Genomic DNA, 20,331 nt, shown 5'->3' with positions numbered 1-20,331 from the left:
GCTGACCTGCTTTTTGGGATGTTAATGAAAATGTTGCCTTTGTCTGCTGGTTGTCTTTTTTTTTTTTTAATAATAATGTATATTTGAGTAAGTCAGTATTATGCCGATTTTTCCACCAAGGCATTTGCGTGTTCTGACGTAGTGCATTTCGTAGTGCATTAGATAGAAGTTTTATTTTGAGTTGGTGCTGCATTTTACCATATTTTCTGTAATCTACTGCTTGAAGTGTTCTCTAGTTGACAGAATACTTGCTGTTCTCTAGCAAAATTAATTTTGTTTATTAGTATGTGGTCTTTTGTCCAAAGCGGTAATAACGTCTGTCTTGGCACCCTTCCTGCATTACTACATACAAGAAAGGAGTAAACGAAGCTGTGGTCACGTGATTTGTAATTTAAAGCTTTTCCCCAATTCGGTATAAACAATTAATACTTTATAGTCAATGCATTGTTTAATGTTGGGGGTTAGTGATCACGAGACAATTTTTTTTTTCCACTTGTAGTGGACGATGACTTCCTGGGGTTGGGAGAGCTTCCAGAGACCTTCCCGTCAGACCCTCCAGAGCCGCTGCCCCACTTCCTCATGGAGCCAGAGGAGGCCTACATCGTCAAGAACAAACCCGTCAACCTCTACTGCAAGGCCACGCCTGCCACACAGATCTATTTCAAGTGCAACAGCGAGTGGGTCCATCAGAAGGACCATACTGTGGAAGAGCGAGTGGACGAGACCTCGGGTGAGTACGACCACCAAACAAGGATAAGCACGATCGCGGCGGCTGCCATGGCAACAATCCGGGTAGGAGAAAGAGTGGGATAGAGTAGGAAGTCATCTTATTTTACGTGCACTTGACACTACTTAGTCCTATTAAAGTGAAGCGGTGGGTAAAAGATAACCTTGCCTTTTCAGAGACGCATTTCATGATTAAAAAATGTAGAACATCGAGGCTTTTTGAAGAGCTGTGTGTTCAGAGCGTACATGAAAATCCACAATACAGAACAGCACAATTTTAACATAGCTCATGAGGAATTTTTCACCCAAACACAAACATTTCAGTCTCCTTTACGCTTTTTCTTCAGAAGAAATTTAACAAGATAATAAAATAACGAAGCCAAAAATTCCTTACAAATAGAAGACAATTTCCTATCTATTTCCTCATTTCTGGAATTTGACTTTTCTTGATGGCACGTAGCTCTGCTACCAGTCCCGGCTGGGAGGACAGCAACGCACCACTCTGAAACAACAACAACATTTTTTTTTATATAGCCCAAAATCACATACAGTATGTCTCAATGGGCTTTGACAGGCCCTATAGTTGACACCCCCCACACTTGACCCTTCTGCACACAAGGAAAAACTCCACACAAAAAAACTCTAGGAGAGAGAAAAAAAGCAAGGAAGAAACCTTGGGAAGGAGTGATACAGAGAGGGACCCCCTTCCAGGGTAGAGTGAGCCTGCAAATGGTGTCAGTGCAGGGCTGGTGATGATTTGTACAATATAATAATAAGTCCTACAGTTGTAGGGTTGGAGAAGTCCAGGATGTAGTCCAGTGTCATGGTCTAGATTACGTGTCCATAATGATGTTACTGGTCCACTTGAAGATCCCTGAAGCTGTAGTTGTAACAGTGGTGGTGGCTCTCTGGTTCACCACAAACCGGGATTTAACAAGACATGAAACACAGCAGGAAACAGACCAGGTGACAGGGACAATGCTGGCACAAAGACTGGAGGCATGTTATCATGTTATCATTTTCTGAATATTTAATATATATTCAGCATTCTGAGTATACATAAAAAATTGTATGTAGGGCAGTGATACTGGATTCAAGTGAATATGAAAGTGAAGTGATTGTCATTGTGAAACACAGCAGCACAGCACACGGTGACACAACCAAATGTGTCCTCTGCTTTTAACCATCACCCTTGGTGAGCAGTGGGCAGCCATGACAGGCGCCCGGGGAGCAGTGTGTGGGGATGGTGCAACCTTCTGATTACGGGGCCACTTCCTTAACCACCACTGCCCCATGGGTTGGTGAATGAATTTGTGGTGGTGAAGTTCAAGAAGACTATTTGTTGTGTTGTGTAAAGAGGCTCATTGACAAACATAATGCCACGCCCGCGCTCCCCTTGAAAGAAAATGCCCCGGGTGCTGGAAAAAACAAATTGTATATCACACAAAAACATGGTTCCTTTCTATTCATTTCCAGGTGTGACCTTCATCTGACTCCAATATGACATTAGCTTCCCTCCAGAGGTTCACATCCTCTGGATGTGGAGCCGCCTGACCACACAATGGCATCAAACATGCTTGAAAAAAAAATTGAAATTTGAGCATTTAAGGCATTGGGGGACCTCTGGGGGCATCACAGACTGATGAGAGGACTCCACTGACTGTGTTTTGTCGTCATCTTGGGGGTTCAACGCGTTCCAACAAGTATCCAAGCTTAATTGAAATGTTGTCCTTGGATGTGAATATATCATCTTGGACCCATATCTCTGTTCATGGATCCTTGGCTGGACACTTGTTACCTACTTTGCTGGTCAGAACATTAGTCTTCCAAGGAGAGCCAAGGAAGGTTCTATCTAGGGTTCCGCTCTAGACCTTAAAGAATCTTAAAGAATTTCCCTCATCTTCCCAGCTAACGCTCTACTCTATAAATGTGCGTTTATCATATAGTATGGAATGAAAACACGCACGTTTAAAATAATCAGTTTGATTAGGTTATGATTGAAAATGACCTTATGTTTAATATGACTGTGTCATATTTAAAATGCTTTAAAATAGTTCTTCATATGAGAGTTAGGGTGTAGGGTGGTAGTAGCCTAGTGGGTAACACACTCGCCTATGAACCAGAAGACCCAGGTTCAAACCCCACTCACTACCATTGTGTCCCTGAGCAAGACACTTAACCCTGTGTGTCTCCAGGGGGGGACTGTCCCTGTAACTACTGACTGTAAGTCGCTCTGGATAAGGGCGTCTGATAAATGCTGTAAATGTAAAAATGTAAAATGTAAAGAGTTAAATAATTAGACAAATTTTTACATCACATGTGGTGACAGGCCAATCGGACTTTAGAGAAGTGACCATCTATATATATTAAACTGCAGATATTTATTTAGTTACTTGTTTGGTTACATTGTGCAGCCTGAGCAGAATATGTATTTTTTTGGAGGTTCCACCCTCATTTTCATGCATCATTTTCGTCATTTGTTGTACCTCTCTTATGACAGACTGGCAGCAGTGGCAGCGGCAGCTGGGCTGTTTTTGACACTTTCCCATGGAGGAGCGGGGAACTAATTGCATTGTGTATGTGCCGCTAAATTCCTGATCCTGACACAGCAGGCAGTTACTGTCGCCTTCCCGATGCGGCTTGTTTGTGCAGAACAAATGAATTCTTGGGCAAGAGCTTGGAAATGCACCATGGGAAGGTGACATCTCCACAGCTGTTCCGTTCATCAGACACCGTTTCAACTCTGCAGAGGTGAACGCGGGGCACCCCAAAAAACGTCAGACTTTATTCCGGCTACGGCGGAACTGGGCCCGCGCCGAGGAGGGATTTATCCACTTCATGCTCGATAAAGCTGCCGCCTGAGTGTTTATTGCATCGGCGTGGATGGCAGCGCTCCGGATGCTGCTGGTTTGTGCTCGTGCTTACACACACCGGTCTTGCTGCGGAGCGTTTTTCATCAAGGGGACGAGGCGGCAGTGTCATTCGAGGTTAATGTGGACTCAGAAGGTCCCCAGACGGGCCTGCCATATCCATTCTGATAAGTCCCGTCCTCTCTCGGCGCAACAGAACTATTAAAGAGGGGGACACGCGGCAAACTCAATTTCCCACTTTGGCGGCCGGTTGTGGTCAATGAAGGCAGTGCTGTTGCGCATAATGACATGGCCGCCCCCAGAGTTTCATTCCTTCACTTACAGTCCCTTCCATGTCCACGGTTCTCTATTTACTTATTATTTTATTCCCCCCTGCGCTCTTCACCGCACATTTACATTTTTACATTTACAGCATTTATCAGACGCCCTTATCCAGAGCGACTTACAATCAGCAGTTACAGGGTCTTGCTCAGGGACACGATGGTAGTAAGTGGGGTTTGAACCTGGGTCTTCTGGTTCTTAGGCGAGTGTGTTACCCACTAGGCTACCACACCTTCAGCCTGTGCAACGCTTTTCATAAAAAGTTGACCTGCATCTGCTTTTTATTGGTTGAAAATGCGTTTGTAGGAAGATCAGTGACCTTTCGAGTCAAACTTTGCAACATTCATAAAGGAAAAAAAAAAAAACTATGGAAGATGAAAATATCCTTCACCTTCATACGGTTCATCACACAAACCTTCCCAGCAGCCCCTGGGGGGATCTCCATGGCCTTGGACAGTGAGGTGAAGGAGTGTTGATGTTTTGCTGTTGCTCCCTGTCGCACTGTCAGGAAAACCCATGTCTGGAAAGCGTGGTCAGGAAACCCGACGCCGACCTGTCAGACCCAGGTGGGGTTCTGGGCGGCTGGGTGGGGGTGGGGTGGCGTGTTGGCAGCACCTCGCTGGCCTCCTCTCTAATTTCCCCTTGATTGAAAGTAAACCACAGATAAGAGCTGGCGCTCAATAGCCATTTGAGGGAGCAGGAAAGTGATCTGACTCTCTTTTTCCGGCGCTGTCTCCCTCCCGCTCCGTGTCTATCGCTCTCCGTGGCAGAGAAGTAGATTAGCTGACGAGAGGGGGAGGAGAGAGGAGGAGAGAGATGGAGTGTGTTATCTGTGCTCCAGCGTTACTCTGGAACTCCTGGAGGAAGAAAAAAGAATTTGCTTACAGCAAGGGGTTAACTTTGCCTGGTTGGCCTCATTCATTTCCCTTTAAATGGATTTCCTGTCTGACCAATCACATGCTTCTGCACAAGATCCCTCAGATTACATGGGTTCCTTCATTTTCTGTCTGGGGAAGTGTCCATGCTATTCGCTCTTCAGCCGCTGCATCTTATTAGGAGGGTGAGCTCCGTTTCAGGGTCTAGAAGGGTGTTAGTAGCCTAGTGGGTAACACACTCGCCTGTGAACCAGAAGACCCAGGTTCAAATCCCACTTACTACCATTGTGTCCCTGAGCAAGACACTTAACCCTGAGTGTCTCCAGGGGGGGACTGTCCCTGTAACTACTGATTGTAAGTCGCTCTGGATAAGGGCGTCTGATAAATGCCGTAAATGAAAATGTAGAAACATTTTTGCAAAGATTGGTTAGATGAACTGGATTCTGATTAGAGTCACAAAGTTCTACATTTTTTTAAATTGTGTGCTTCTAACCCAATCAAAGTTCAGGGTGCACTCATGCATTGTTCTCGTGCATACAACAGGGGTAGGCGGCCTTACCTTGCTTTTGATTGGTTGTCGTGAGACTCTTTGTAGTCATCTCTGCCTTAGAAGAACATGATGGGTATTGTGACTTTTCTGCTGCAATTCAGCTGTTGCTAAGATCCAATATGTTCAAGTAGCGGATATCAAACTACTGACTACTGACTGTGCTAAATATGAACTATTTTCATCACTGATGACCCCCATTAACATGTCCCGCTCCTGTACCTCCTTCCCCCTTGAGCACCGAGTTGTGACACCGGAACCCTTGGGCTCCTTCCACACTCCATCAGAGGTCAGCATCTCTTCTGTCCAGATGATACATGTTTCATGGAGAAGTACCTGGAAGTCCTGGTCACTGTCATCAGCGGCGGCGCATCAGCCGGAAATGTGTATATATGGACACGCCGCGTTACCTCGCTCTTTTGAAGAGCTCCCGCTTGTCTCCTCGAGTTACTTCCGACCGGGTGGCTGCTGCCGCCGACCCTCCAGATGCCACAGGATGAGCAGGGCCTTTGATCTTCCAGCCGCCTCTTCTCTCGTACCTTCATGTCACACGGAGGGTCAAACTGGCGTGTTTTGTTTCCGCCGCGCACCTGTTAAATGTCGGGCGGAGCCGCCGGTGGGGCCCTGTGATGGTATCGCGTATCAACAATAACGCATCGCTCACACTGGGGCTGTCTGGGCACCCGCGGTGCTTTGATCGTCGTCCCGTGACGCCTGACAGGGTCCCGGCTTCAGTGCCAGCGGCCCCTGAGCGTCCTGCTTTACCGGGGGAGGTCAAGTAGACACGCTCGACCCACAGCGGCGCGTTTCCAGCCACTTACCGCCTCAAAACTCGTCATTTATCCGGTTTTTATGGAACCTTTACCGCTCGGAATCCAGCATTAAATGATGTAAGAAGCCTCAGTGGGAGTGTAATGTCGGGGACGCGGGTCTCCGAGGAGCATCTGCTCGATTCATTACGTTTGACAAGATGGCAAAAAGAACCGAAACGTGCCTTTGCGTCAGGTCAGGTGACTAGTTCGGGGGAGTTTTGGGGATCTGTTTGCTCTACGTTTCCTGTTTCCGATTTGACAGATTGATTATTCTGTCTCTTCTCCCCCCTTTTTCTCCCGTCACCACCCTTCCGTTGCAGCGGAACTAACTCACAATGCCGTGGGAATCAGGAGGCTGAATTATTTATGGCCGTGATGGTTCATAAATGAGGTCAGTTAGGTTGTGTCAGCGTGCGGCGGCGTGTGATTTGCCACTGCTGGTTCTGATGCGCGGCGTCTCCATGCATCATCCCAGGATGGCTGGCTGGCCGCCGACCCGTCCTCTCGGCCCGATGGAGATCGATGGTAAATCAAATGACGAGACGTGGCTCTGTGTCGCTCGCTTTCTTTCTCCCTCATTCATTCTTCTTCCGGCTACCTCACCCCAACCCAACACCGGGCCTAAGTCCTCTCCAGTTTCCACTTTTTCCTTCTTTTATCATACGTTCCTTTTATCTTGGAACTGAGTGAGCCCTTCGGTTCCCTCCTCTTGACATCAGGGGGTGTAAAGAGCGTTCTGAAGACTCTTAAAGAGTTCCAGAACAAAAAATAAAATAAAAATTGAAAGGATTCATCTTTTTTACTACGTGCTTTGTGTCAGAGAGGGCTTTTAAGGTTCTTCTCACCCCCCTAAGGATCATTTTCATAACAGAGCCGACACAGTTTCTCAATCTTCCAATCTTCTTCTGTGTTTCCCCCTCTGTTCTCGGCCTGTTTTAACGCGGCTGTCTCATGTGGACTGAGAGCAGAGAGAAGGGTTTCTTCTGAAGGAGAGTAAAGTACATGTTTAATTCTAATGATCTGTGGTCGTCCTCACAAGACGAGATGGCTGAAGGCTTTCAGGGAAGACTTGAGAAGAAGCTGCTTCAATTTAAAACGAAGCACTGGTGTTAGACCACTGTGTTGGTTTATCTGATCAAGTTATGGATTTTTTCCAGTTAAATATTACTCCTCCTGTCTCGTTGTTGTTTTATTTGTCATTGGTGTGGAGTTGTTCTGTGTTATCAAGGCCGGTGCTCTTTTTGTGCAGACCTTTTATTCCTGTTTGTGACATTGAGTCAGTGTATGTGTGTCTTAGAATGTAATTCTATGGGGACTATTTGTGACACCGTGCGCTAGGCATGAGGCAGGATCGATAGTGTAAGGTCAAGGCAATCTTTAATGACGTTTTTATTATGGGCATGACTTTAAATGAAGTAGTCCATGTCCCTCCTGGAGGCATGGGTTCAATGATCTTCTTGAGGGGGCTGATTGTCTTCTTATTGGGCAGTGGTAGCATAGTGGGTAAGGAAGTGAACTCGTAATTGGAAGGTTATGGGTTTAAATCCCAAACCGGCATGGTGCAACTGAGCTCCCCTTGACCATGGTACTGTCCCCACACACTGCTCCCCGGGTGCCTTTCATGGCTGCCCACTGCTCACTTAGGGTGAGGGACTGAAAATAGTGGACACATTTGGTGTGCTGTGCTGCAGTGTATCACAATGACAATCACTTCACTTTAGCTTTCAAGTGTCAATCATCAAGCTCAATCAAAATATCGCAAGCTTGCATCAAATCACATGAGACAACAGAACATAGACAATATAACAAATGGAAATTGTACATCTTTATCAACTAAACAAGCTCATCGTCTTCGTCTTGGCTCTGCTAGTGGGGCAGTGGTGGCCTAGCAGTTAAGGAAGCGGCCCCGTAATCAGAAGGTTGCCGGTTCAAATCCCGATCCGCCAAGGTGCCACTGAGGTGCCACTGAGCAAAGCACCGTCCCCACACACTGCTCCACTGTTCACTAAGGTTGATGGGTTAAATGCAGAGGACAAATTTCACTGTGTGCACCGTGTGCTGTGCTGCTGTGTATCACATGTGACAATCACTTCACTTTAACATTTCAAATATGATGCCTGCTAAGGGTCCCAAAAGGGGCAAATAATGACTAAAAAAAGTGAGAAAGTTGAAAATTGATCCAGCTGTGAGAACAGCTAAGTTAATTGATATCAGTCTCTAGCATGATTAGCTATAAAAGGGATGTGTTAGTCTTTCAGTAGTAAAGAGGCTCTTCAATATGGGAACAAATGCATAAAACAATTGTGGGATTCTTTGAAAACAACGTTCCTCTAAGTCACATTGCAAAGGCTTTGCAGAAATCATCATCTTCATAACATGAAAAGATTCAGAGAAAGTGAGATATCTCTTTGCAAAAGGGACAAGGCCGAAGACCTAAATTAGATACCCGTGGTGTTCTGGCCTTCAGATGATGTTGAAAGAAGAAGAAAATTTGGTCCAGAAGTGTCATTGTATCCTGTGGGCCAAGACTCATTTGATATGGACTGTTTCAAAGTGGCAAAGTGGTCAGACGAGTCCAGATTTGACATTTAGGCGCCATGCCCTCCGGGCTAGCATCTTATCAGCGTCCAGTTCAAAATCCAACATCTCTGATGGTATCGGGTGCATACGGTACGGGCAGCTTGCATGTTTTGGGAAGACCTATAAATGCTGGCAGTTTTAGAGTAGCAAAAGTTTCATTATGTAGCATTATGCTCCCTTCCAGATGATTTTAGGGAAGAATTTCATCAGGACAATGCGAAACCACATACTGCATCTACTACAACAGCACGACGCCGTTTCACCTGTAATTGCACATCGTTAAATGGAACGTACGTCAAAGACCACCGCATGCTCCTCAGCAGCAGAACGGCTATCAGAAAACCATAACCTTGATGCCCAGACGGCTTTGAATGGTTTTGAAAAGAAGCGGATTGTTTTTGTTGGAATTTTTTAATCCTGTGGATGCCGTTGACCTTACGCTAGACAACAAGCCCCATGCTTAGTTTGAAACGAAGTGGATGGCACCAGTTTGAAAAAAGTGACCAGTGAGAGAGAGCGGTGTAGGTGTATGTCAGCCAGAGATTGTGTGTGTGTGTGTGTGTGTGTTTGCATGCTTTGGTTGAAGTTCTCATATCAGAAGCCTTTGGTTTACTCTACGGCACTATTGCACTTCTGAAGCCGTTTTCTGCGCGATAAAGCCCCTGAGCAGCGCTACAGAGTAATCAAATAAAGGTGTGTGTGTGTGTGTGTGTGTGTGTGTGTCTGTTCCCCTGTGAGAGGAGGCGCGTTAGTATCTCTGCAGCTCACTCTCGTCTCTGAAGTCGCCCGGGTCTCCAGCGACCCAACTTTCCTCTCTCTCCTCTTCCCCGGCTCCCCGGCTCGCCTTCCTCTCCTTCCTCCGCTGGACCCCCTCGCCAGATGTGAGGTTCTCCACCTCTCAGGCTCTCAAAGTTGCATGAGCTGTAAGCTTCTGCAGCCGCTCCACCGTGAAGCGCCGCTGTACATCTCCTGAACCTGAAATAAACAGCCTCCCATTCCTCCCCCCTTCCCCCTCGGTTCTAGCTTAAAAGCCCTGCTAAGACACAACAACACTTCGACCTCAACCTTGGAGAGGAATTTCATCAAGCAGGAGCGCGGGAGTGTTTGTCTTGCGCACTCGGGCCTCCTGTGATTTTTTTTTTTTATTTTATTCTCCAAAAGCTGCCTGCCCCTCGCACATGAACAAGTTATTTGCTCATTTATTTATTAAAGCAAGTCGCCCTCAGCGAGAAGCTCTCTGTGTCTCTGTGGTCAAGGTTTCTCTTTGTGGTTCTCAGATGTTTACCAGGCTTTCGCGTATTGGAACTTTTTATTAAAATGGTAAAAACTGAAGGTCACCAGGGAGTCAAGGTTGTTGTGGTCTTGGAGGAAAATGCAGTACCTTTGGAGTTGAAGTTGAATAATTTAGATGTTCTCAAATTTGCGCAAACAATGGCAATGCATCATGATAAACATTTAAAATATGATCAGCGCTTTTCGTATCTTTCATCCTAATAGCTAAGAAATCCCCAAATGCATATTTCACAAGGAACTCCTCAAGATTTTCTTATGGTTTTTATATTATTGCAATATTTATTGTTAGCATCAAAAGGTGAACTGGAGACTGAATACCTTAATGCTGCTTGAGATATATAAAATAAAAAATATCGACCATGGAAAATGAGGATGGTTTGTGCTGATCCGATCATCTCCTCACCATTGGTCTAATGCTACCGTGAAAAAAATATAAGCTGTGGAGCCAAAATAAACGCATCATTCTAAGCCCAAATGTAATGTTTAAACCTAGGAGATAAATCAGAACGTTTTTTTTTTCTGACCAAAAAAAACTAGGTTGACCTATTTCATAATCTGTGGGCTGGAAAGTGACCCAGACGTATCTCCACTAGCACTGAAAAGCAAGTTTTTCATCCTTTAAAGTGAGGGTACAAGGGGAGTGAATTGTGAAAAGTTTTGTGCAGAGACTCTGAGGCAGGGGTGGGCAAACTACGGCCCATGTGCCACATCCGACCCGTTGGTCTGTTTAATCCGGTTGGCTGTAGATTGGTATAGAAATGCATCTCCATTACTCTGGACTGTTACTAATGCATCAATAACTGTACATGCAGGGTATCTGCGGATCTTTAAAATGGTCTTTAAAATTAGTCTTAGATTTTCCAAAATTAAATACAACTAAAAATGACTAGTAATTAAAATTCCAAGTTTAAAGATCCTATTAATACTGCTTACCCAATAAAATTTTTGAACGTAACCTCTAAATAGTCATTTTCCGGCTGTGCATGGGACGGGGTGTTTCAGCAGTGAATGTAGGCCAGTGATTGTCAATTGGTGGCCTTCAGGCCACATCCGGCCTGCCAGAGCTTTCCATCCGGGCCCCTGATAGAAAACAGTCATGTATGGAGCCGGATGGCTAAATTCTGCACTCGCCGGTGGACGTGTCCTGAGAGTGGGAGTGCTCCTTCTTTTTAAACGCTCTCTGGTATTACTGAATCAGGAATACCCCAGTGAGGAAGGAAAAGTATGTTCCTACATAGATTTTTTCAAATTCAATATGTCAATAATATGCCAATCATGTTTCGGGTTCAAGCGTGTGCATGGAATTCACTCACAGACAAGAAACCAACGTGGCTTGCTGAAGTACAGGTAATATGAGACATTGACAAAGCCTAAAAAATTACAGACATTTGGAAGGAAAATGAATATATCTAATAAAAATATATTACTTGAGATAAAATTCAATTAATATGGTATTTTAGAAGAGCATCTGGCTTTCACAGTGGCAAGAAGAACTCAGAAAACAAATGTAGCTGACGACCCCAATGCAGGGTCTTAATGTTGTCTTCCCTAAACCTGCAGAAACCCTGTACATGTTGTAGTAGGTAATAAACCGGCGCCTTCTCTCCTCCGCAGGTCTGGTGGTGCGGGAGGCCAGCATCGAGATCTCCCGTCAGCAGGTGGAGGAGCTCTTCGGCCCGGAGGACTACTGGTGCCAGTGTGTGGCCTGGAGCTCTGCGGGAACCACCAAGAGCCGCAAAGCCCATGTCCGCATCGCCTGTGAGTGCCGCATCCGATGCACCGACGCTCATCGCCGCACGTGGCTGCCTGTATCCCACCACTGGCTGGTACTTTGCAAAAAGCCAAAATCCAAAGTGTGTGTAGAGGATTAAACCTACATTCAGATTAAAAATAGTTATGGGTTTAGGTGGATTAATTTGAAATGTCACACACTAAATAAAAAGACCTACACTCGCACACACTCACACACACACACACACACACACACACACACACACACACTGCATGTTCCTGCACACAGATATACATTTATGTAACTTGTGCTTTTCTTTTGTGTTGGATGTTGGCCATGCACCACAGGCCAAGTGAATTGTACATTTGCAGAAACGTGTTCCAGGCTCCATTAAACATGCACCATGGTTTGAGCGAGTCAGCAGTGTGTCAGTCAGCGGTAAACGCTTATAAAGTCCACTTTATTTATTTCTTTTTTCGCTTGCATAAAGTGCAGCTAAATCCAAGCCCCTCCCAAATCATGGTCCGCGCTCCTGAAGGATCTGGGCCCTTCATCTCCTGCATGAGAAGCAGGCGTCTGCCGCCTCTTTCAGCCGAGTGGCGCTCTCTCTCCTACTCAGGGAGGTGTGAAATTGCGAGATAGCGTAACGCGTATTGTGCTGAAGGGGTCGAGGCTGGGACGAGTGCTGCTCAGAGTGACATCAAAGGGGATGTGGTGGCGCATATTGGCTTCCGCCATGTTTGTTGACTGTAAGGGAAACAGGCCGTTTGATTGTACATGTCTGTCTTTTCTCTGTCTCGGGAAATGCTGTGGTCAGGTGACCGGAGGATGACATTTACCCCGGCTTATTGCAAAACCAGATCAGATGGTTTGAGCCTAATGTAATGGAGCGTATCTACAAGCCACATTTTATTTGTCTGGACAAGAGAATGTCTGGAAATGCTGGCCCTTGAAGGGCTTGATGAACAGCACAGCAGTTCATCAGAAAATAACATGAATGTGAAAAAAAAAAAAAATTGTGAAACTGCCTGAACTGAAGAGGCAACCATGTTCAGAGAGGCAACCATGGCCACGGCAGGGATGCACACTCCCTACTTCATTTCAGGAACATCCTTAGCGGAGTTCTAAAGTTATAATGAAACATGAAGGGAAACTGAAATGTCCAGATCCCGAAGACAGATTCATGACATGCATATATGCATATATATTTACACACACACACACACAAATACACACTATTTCACGAAATTCATGTTCTTATTATTTAGTTCTTGCAAATACATATATTCTGTTTGGGGACATTTCCTTGAAGCATATGTGAGGTGATCTGATGATCTGATGACCTGCATCTTTGGTTCTCCCTATATACAAGAGGTAATATTTGCAGGATTGGTTTTCTGTTACTTACGTCTGAAAAAACAAGGTACAAAGCAAGACTGAAGTTTTGTAAAGACTTTTACGTTCATTTATTTTTTCTAAATAGGCACTGGAGGAAGGTCAATAGAAGGTTCGCCTGCCTGCTCAGTCCTGTCTTGTAGGCAGCTGCAGTGGAGCTACTGCTCGGTGTTGGAATAGAAGAGTAGGCCTGACGTTATAATAATGGCATCTTGTTGTCATGCTGTAGTGTGTGTCCTCTAGTGGATCTGGTGCTTGAGAATGTTTCCTACGCGGCGCAGAGGACATGATCTGGTAAGCACCATCTTTGTTCTGCCGAGTGGTTAAGCTGAAGCGCAGATCTGTCAGCAGATTGCAGCCTGATGGCAGTATGGGAAGAGACCAAAATAAACCCGAATAAACCGAGGGTAAATTTGCACATTGCAATCCCACATATTTCTTTGGAAACAGATACGCTGAACAACATTGAAGAGTAACTCACCAACGGGCCGAGTGAAATACAGTAAACAAGCACAGCACAACCCCGAACACAGCAAGCGCATCACCATACGCAGCGTTTACCGCATGCATGGTCCCCCTGTTAAGGCCAAATCATGATGAAAATGATCCAAAGAAACCATTTTCATGGCTCTGAATGGCTTGTGAGTTAAGGTGAGCTCCAGATCTCCTGGCCAGAAGGTAGCCACCACGGTGCCAACCTGTCTGGTGATTCTGGGGGTATTGAGTGTGCCGAATGGTCCTCTGTTGACTGTACCTCTGTTCTGGAGGCTTTTACTGTCAAATCCACAATCCATCATCTGGAGGTCATGAGAAAGCCTAGTTACTATCATCATGTCCTCCAGCTCTTCCAGTCAGAATGTCTATAGGACAATTGTCCGTACTGTCAAGTTCCTCATGTCTGCTGTGGCCCCGATTATCGTTGCTGAAACCTCCCTGCCTGTTAGTGTGGTGTCGTCCTTGCTCCGTTTGATCCTGTGTCAGTACTCCATGGTGGAGCCGTCACTCTGGGATATTTTATGGGCGACCGCGCTCAGACGATCACACAGAGGGACGCCAGTGAGGGTCCTGGTCCTGGTGACCATTGCGTGGCTTGCCAGAGACACACACAATAATCTGTGGGTTGCTGTCAATCAATATTAGTTTTGCAGTGAAAGATACAAGAAGCCTACTGCTTAGGACTGCACAATGAAAATTAATAATTCTTCATGTTAAAAGTCTTGCATGCTTGACTGTTTATTGTTTATTACACAATTTCAGGCATTGATTTGGGTCTTGAGATTTAACGATTAATTTTACAGTTTTTTTTTATTGATTTTATAGTAAAACATTAAATATATTACATTTTATTCGTGGATTATGCATATTACATGATAATGATGTCAGATGTCGAGACTCCTCATTCGTTCGTGTGACGGTTCTGCTTCTTTACTCTTGTTGGAAGAGAACTTGACTCCTCTTTCCGGAAATCCTGCCCGTCGGTTTTATTACCGTTAAAACAGACGTTTTATTCATTGCCTGAGTAGCACGTTGGGCGTTAAATAAACGTGCCCGTTGTTGCTGCCGGATGGTGATCAATGCTCGAGCCATAAAACGGCAGGAGCCTTGGCCTTCGTACACGCACGATTGAGGATATTAATTGCGGCGCGTGATTTGTTGTCCTGCCGCTACAGGAAACTCACGCCGTGAATTAATGGCGAGTGCATTACCACTCTGTGATTTAAAAGGGAAAAATAGCGCTGAGAGCCGGAAAGCCACCGCACGCTCTCTCTGGCTGGGTCACACTCTTTGACCGGTGATTTATTTTGGCCATTAGATCAAGCCTTCTCCACGGAAAAGCACCGCGGCGCGCCGGAGCAGGGTGCTGCTGGGAGAGGGGGCCGATTTGCCCTGTCACCATCGCTCTCCCTGTAAGTGCGCGGCAACGGAGAAGCCAGTCATCGGGTGATTACAGAGAGTATCGCACGTCCCCGACCCAGACAGCGGCTCGGGGTTTACCGCTTAGCGGGGGTGTCTGGGTGTAGTGGGCGTGTGCCAGGGCCGCACCCCCTCCGAGCGGGATGGAAACGTTGTTGCCGGCGCGGTCACTTCATCGGAAAAGTTGATTCGCGGGCCGGGGCCGGACTGATGCGAGGCGGTGACCCGACCTGGGATCGGGACGCGAGGGGGACTTGTGCGGTTAACATTTGTTTCCGGGCGCCAAGCCCTGTAGCATCCGGCGCACCCCCATCCCCCCCCCCCCACTGCTGTAGCGTTTTATAATTCTGGGTGACAAGCAGCCGAACACACCAACTTAGCGTAATTACATTCAGCTGCGCGGCGTGTACGCAAGGAGCCCGAGGAAAAGGCGGCAAGGCGGAACACGGAGGCGCGAGCCTGCTGGTTTCTGGTGGATGAAACAGTTTGAGGTTTGGACTGACTGTGTGTGTGTGTGTGTGGTAGTAGCCTAGTGGGTAACACACTCGCCTATGAACCAGAAAACCCAGGTTCGAATCCCACTTATTACCATTGTGTCCCTGAGCAAGACGCTTAACCCTATAGTTGCTCCAGGGAGAGACTGTCCCTGTAACTACTGATTGTAAGTCGCTCTGGATAAGGGCGTCTGATAAATGCCGTAAATGTAAATGTAAATGTGTGTGTGTGTGTGTGTGTGTGTGTGTGTGTGTGTGTGTATGTGTATATATACAGTGGGCAGTGGTGGCCTAGCGGTTAAGGAAGCGGCCCCGTAAACAGAAGGTTGCTGGTTCGAATCCCGACACGCCAAGGTGCCACTGAGGTCCCCACACACCGTCCCCACACACTGCTCCCCGGGCGCCTGTCATGGCTGCCCACTGCTCACTCAGGGTGATGGGTTAAATGCAGAGGACAAATTTCACTGTGTGCACCGTGTGCTCTGCTGCTGTGTATCACATGTGACAATCACTCACTTCACTCCAACTCCACTTTCCAACTCACCGTTATATATAATGGAATGAAAAATAAAAAGTGTTGGTCGTCCGCTCCGTTATTTATTTATTTTTTTTTTACCCAGAGGACGGAGGACTTCGCTGCTGTTGCCTGGTACCCTGAAGTTGATGAACATTGCTTTTTTTCCAGGCCAGAGTTGTAGATATATGACCAATTAATTCAAGCTACCCACCCAAGCCTGGAAATCCCAGAATCCTCTCAGGACTTTTTACTGGGGAAAGTTGGCGTTTTGGTGATGGTGGTAAAAAGCATGCTTCATTATAATTGGAGGAGGGAAATGAAGAATCATGGAACTACTGGCAATTTAGTTTTTACTGATGAACCTTCATTTCATCACAATAAAAAAAAAACATATCAGTAAGCACCAAAACACCTCAAACGAATTTTATAAACCCATAATTAATATGAAGTTTTTTCATTTCAGCTTCATGTGTCTCTGGTGCACAACATGGACACATATTTACAGCTTTTTTTGCTAAAAATAATTCTATTAACCTCAGATTCAAAACAGACAGATCTCCAATAAAATCAGAAGGTAAAACAAATGACTAAAATATTGCCAGTAATGGCTGTCTTTACGGGTAATTGCCAGGATCAGACTACACTGTTGCTCTTGCCTTTCATGCAGGTCGCATGTCAAGCGATCATAATTCTGTAAATGATTGCCGTGTGTTGGGTCTGAACACTCGTGGCTCACATCATAGTGAGTCATCGGGAAGGAAGTGGTCTATGGTGGCCATCAGACGGCACACTGTAGGAGTTGCTGATCAGTGATCAGTGTTGGGCAGTGTTGGGCAGTAAATATTAAAATATGATTATTGCTTGAATGGTTTGTGGAAGGGGTTACAAATCAGTAATAATTTTACAGGCTGCACTGCGGCAGGAATAGGGAGGTTATGGAAAGTGGGTGAGCGAGTGAGTTATTTACATTTTAATATGATGTGCACATGCAGCAGATCTGGGCAGTAGCACCTAAAAATGCTCAACAATGAAGGACAGAGAGGTATTGTAGTTATGCAGGTGGATTTCTGACAGTTTCATTTGTTAAATTGTTCCAATAAAGTGTATTATTTGAAAAAAAAAAAAAAAGTTTTACATTGAAAAGTGTGTTACAGATCCAGACTAACTTGCCAACACTGGTCTTTATTATGCAGGAAGTGACCAGTGTAGTTCGTCTGTGATGGGGACGGCTCTGGATTGTGTTAAAACCGCGTTGATCTGACCACTAGGACCATTGGAAGGATGTTAAAATGGCAGCTGAGACTTCATGAGATCAGGCTTGCTAGTTATGCCCGGCCTGCTAGTCTGCTGTAGGCGGGGGAAGAGACTCTAACTAGCCAGTCATGGCATTGTCAGAGCTGACAGTGTCCATTGTCAGAGCAGATGTGCCGGGAAAAAGCGAACGTCAGACCACCATAAACTGCTGCTGTTTGAGAGCGGCCCACTCCTGACAGATGAGACTCGTGGCCCCGGACCTGCACTAACTCAACTGGGGGCGTTGGCAACCTCATCACCACGGCAACTGTCTGGCGGTGTCAGGCCGGGATTGATCTCTGGCTGAGGGTGCTGGTTTTGTTATGAAGTCTGGAGTCCTGACAGCTGCCACAGATCTCAGCCTGGCAGACGGGGTGTTTTTTTACTTTCTCACCCTACCTCTCGGTCGGTTTTTGTCTCCCGGCCTGTTCCTGTTATTACACATTTGCATTTCTTTAACAGGGACACATCTGCACGGTGAAGTGAAAAGCTTATTTTTAGCATGGGTTTGAATTTAAAAAATGTTTTGTGAAATTGCTTTGAAGAAATTCTGAACTCTGAAACTATTCAAGCCCATGTTGCATAAATGAGTACACCCCAATTATAGTCTTAGGAGAAAAACCACACTTAAGACTTCAATTAACAGGCATTCAACCACAGGTGAGTCTAATGATTCATGTAAGAGATGTCCAGGAGACAGGTGACTATAAAAGGGCATTACTTCCCATTTCATGCTGTCAGCAATGGCTCCACATGGAAGAGAAATGTCATAAAATCTCAGAAAGGAAATCATTTCTTTACACAAAAAGGCTACAAGAGGACTACATAAGTACATAACTCCACATGTGTTCATTCAGTGAGAATCTACCAATGTAAATGGTCATGAAAATAATGAAAACACATTGAATGAAAAGGTGTGTCCAAACTTTGGGCCTGTACTCTATGTGTGTGTGTGTGTGTGTGTGTGTGTGTGTGTGTATGTATGTATCTATGCACGTCCAGTATCGCATTTTAAAGCCTTCAGATGTCAAGGGGGATGGGGACAGTGGCTTCCAAAGCAGATTATCTGATGTCCCCATGTTGGGTGAGGGATTAGCGATATTACAGTTGTACAATTGCAGTTTTGGTCTAGATCGGGCCTGGTGATTGGTACAAATAGCAGCTGGTACAATAGGAACAGTGTATCTGAGATGGATGAATATGAATAATAATTATAATGATCTCAGCATAGTCAACACGTGTCATGATGTTTATAGTAATCTTGATGAAAATTGATCCATGGTATGTAAATGTGTAATTTTATGAATGTTCACATCTGTCAGGATTATGTGGTGGGGAGGAAGAAGGATGCAAGTAAACACAGATAAAAAATATCCACACACAAAACGAGGACGGGACATGGCAAGGACACATCCAAATAATCGCAGGTGACAGGAACCGGGAGCACCAGGACTACCTGATCCAGGCGAGGTGGAGAGCCAGGGAACGTCAGGGTTGTGACAACAACATCACCGTTATTGGATTTCACGTCATGCAGAGTGCTGTGGCTCATAGGTGTGGGACTAATCTGTTAATTACAGTGAAGTTGAAGTTCCAGGTACACACACTGGCAATAGTGGGCAATGATAACATAATTGAATTGCATTACGATGTTCCATTGTGGGACGGGGTTGAGCTTCTGCATTTTAATTCAGAAGAGTGATGTGCATCTGCTGACATGCGGAGTGGAGAGGGCTGTTTCCGGCGCTTGATTAGACAGCGGTGCGAGAGTGGTGGATAATGAACGACGCGAGAGCGGGCTTTACTCTCGCTGCTGCTCTGACAGCCTGGCCGGTGATAAATACGTGTTTTTCTCCAGTGCACACTGACTTTCTTTTCTCTCCTGGGGTTATTACAGGTGCACTGTCAAAAATTATATATATAAAAACCCACGCCTCAGCAACGATGTGACATCCTCCCAAATGTCCTTCAGCCAGTTTCTACTAAAAACACTTTCATGAAAGACCTTTCAGAGGGAATTTGTATTTTTATAAAGAATCTCTTGAATCATACCTTCAGACATTCTCAGTTTTTCTGCTCTTAAAGCAGGTGTAAAAACAGCCGTTTTCTAAGTGATTTGCATGCAGGGTATATTTCTGTAGTTATTCAGGGGTTATTGATTTTACATTCTATAGTCTGTCATTCTCAATTTTTTTCATTTCCCCTTTGCTGATTTTTTCTCAGTGATTTTGTTATTGTTCATTACAGCACCTGCACATGTTCAATAATGCATAAAAAGTACAGAAACCCTATAAGTTTTTGTATTCACATTTTTGTATTGATCCTTTATGTGAATATTACAGCATTGTAAATATTGGTGTTGCCAATTGGGAAGCCCTATTATATCTAGAAAATATTGATAATGACATAGAAGAATAAAATAGTCCTACATTCAATACCGCTATGATCCTGTAATAGATGTGAGGGGGAAGGTCTAATTTGGTGGTGATAAGCCTGTTCACCACATCCACTTTCTCCAAAAAGAAATTGCGCCACTGTTTCAACGCACATTAAATAACAGATTCCTTCCTTAAATAACTCACCCGCTAATACAATGAGGCAGTTGTCTCAGATTACAGGATACAATATGGATTTTCTGCAACACGCTAATGATTTCTGTGTCTGTTCAACCCCAGCGGTTTGGCCAGATATGGAGCATGGCCACAGTGTTTGCCCTCCGTCAGGAGGAAAGGAAAAACGGCGGCCTGGACCGGATGACTGTTCATTATAATATGGTTCGAAAACTCAGTCATGATGGACTTCCTTAGGTCATCCCAGCGAACGCGGAGAGCATCAGATGAAGGGGCGGTTTGGCTTTGGCGACCTTTGTAAAAAAAAAAAAAAAAAAAAAAAAGGGATTTATGTGTTCCAGCTTTCTCCAGATTTCCATGGTGCATGAGCACGGTGTTCCCATAAAGCGTTC

General features: G+C 45.3%; 1 protein-coding gene across 4 annotated transcripts in view; it reads left to right on the top strand.

Annotated features, from left to right (window-relative positions):
* Window positions 1-20,331, top strand: part of LOC114799398 (netrin receptor UNC5C-like) — a 123,748-nt gene that overhangs the window by 61,290 nt on the left and 42,127 nt on the right. For all 4 annotated transcript variants that reach the window (XM_028996019.1, XM_028996018.1, XM_028996016.1 and 1 more), the window contains exons 2-3: window positions 500-730; window positions 11,639-11,782. In XM_028996019.1, coding sequence (XP_028851852.1) covers window positions 500-730; window positions 11,639-11,782 — 375 coding nt within the window. The remainder of the gene's footprint in view (window positions 1-499; window positions 731-11,638; window positions 11,783-20,331) is intronic.

The sequence above is a fragment of the Denticeps clupeoides genome, chromosome 11 (genome assembly GCF_900700375.1).
Source record: "Denticeps clupeoides chromosome 11, fDenClu1.1, whole genome shotgun sequence".
NCBI lineage: Eukaryota > Metazoa > Chordata > Actinopteri > Clupeiformes > Denticipitidae > Denticeps > Denticeps clupeoides.
This window is presented reverse-complemented; position numbering and strand designations above follow the sequence as displayed.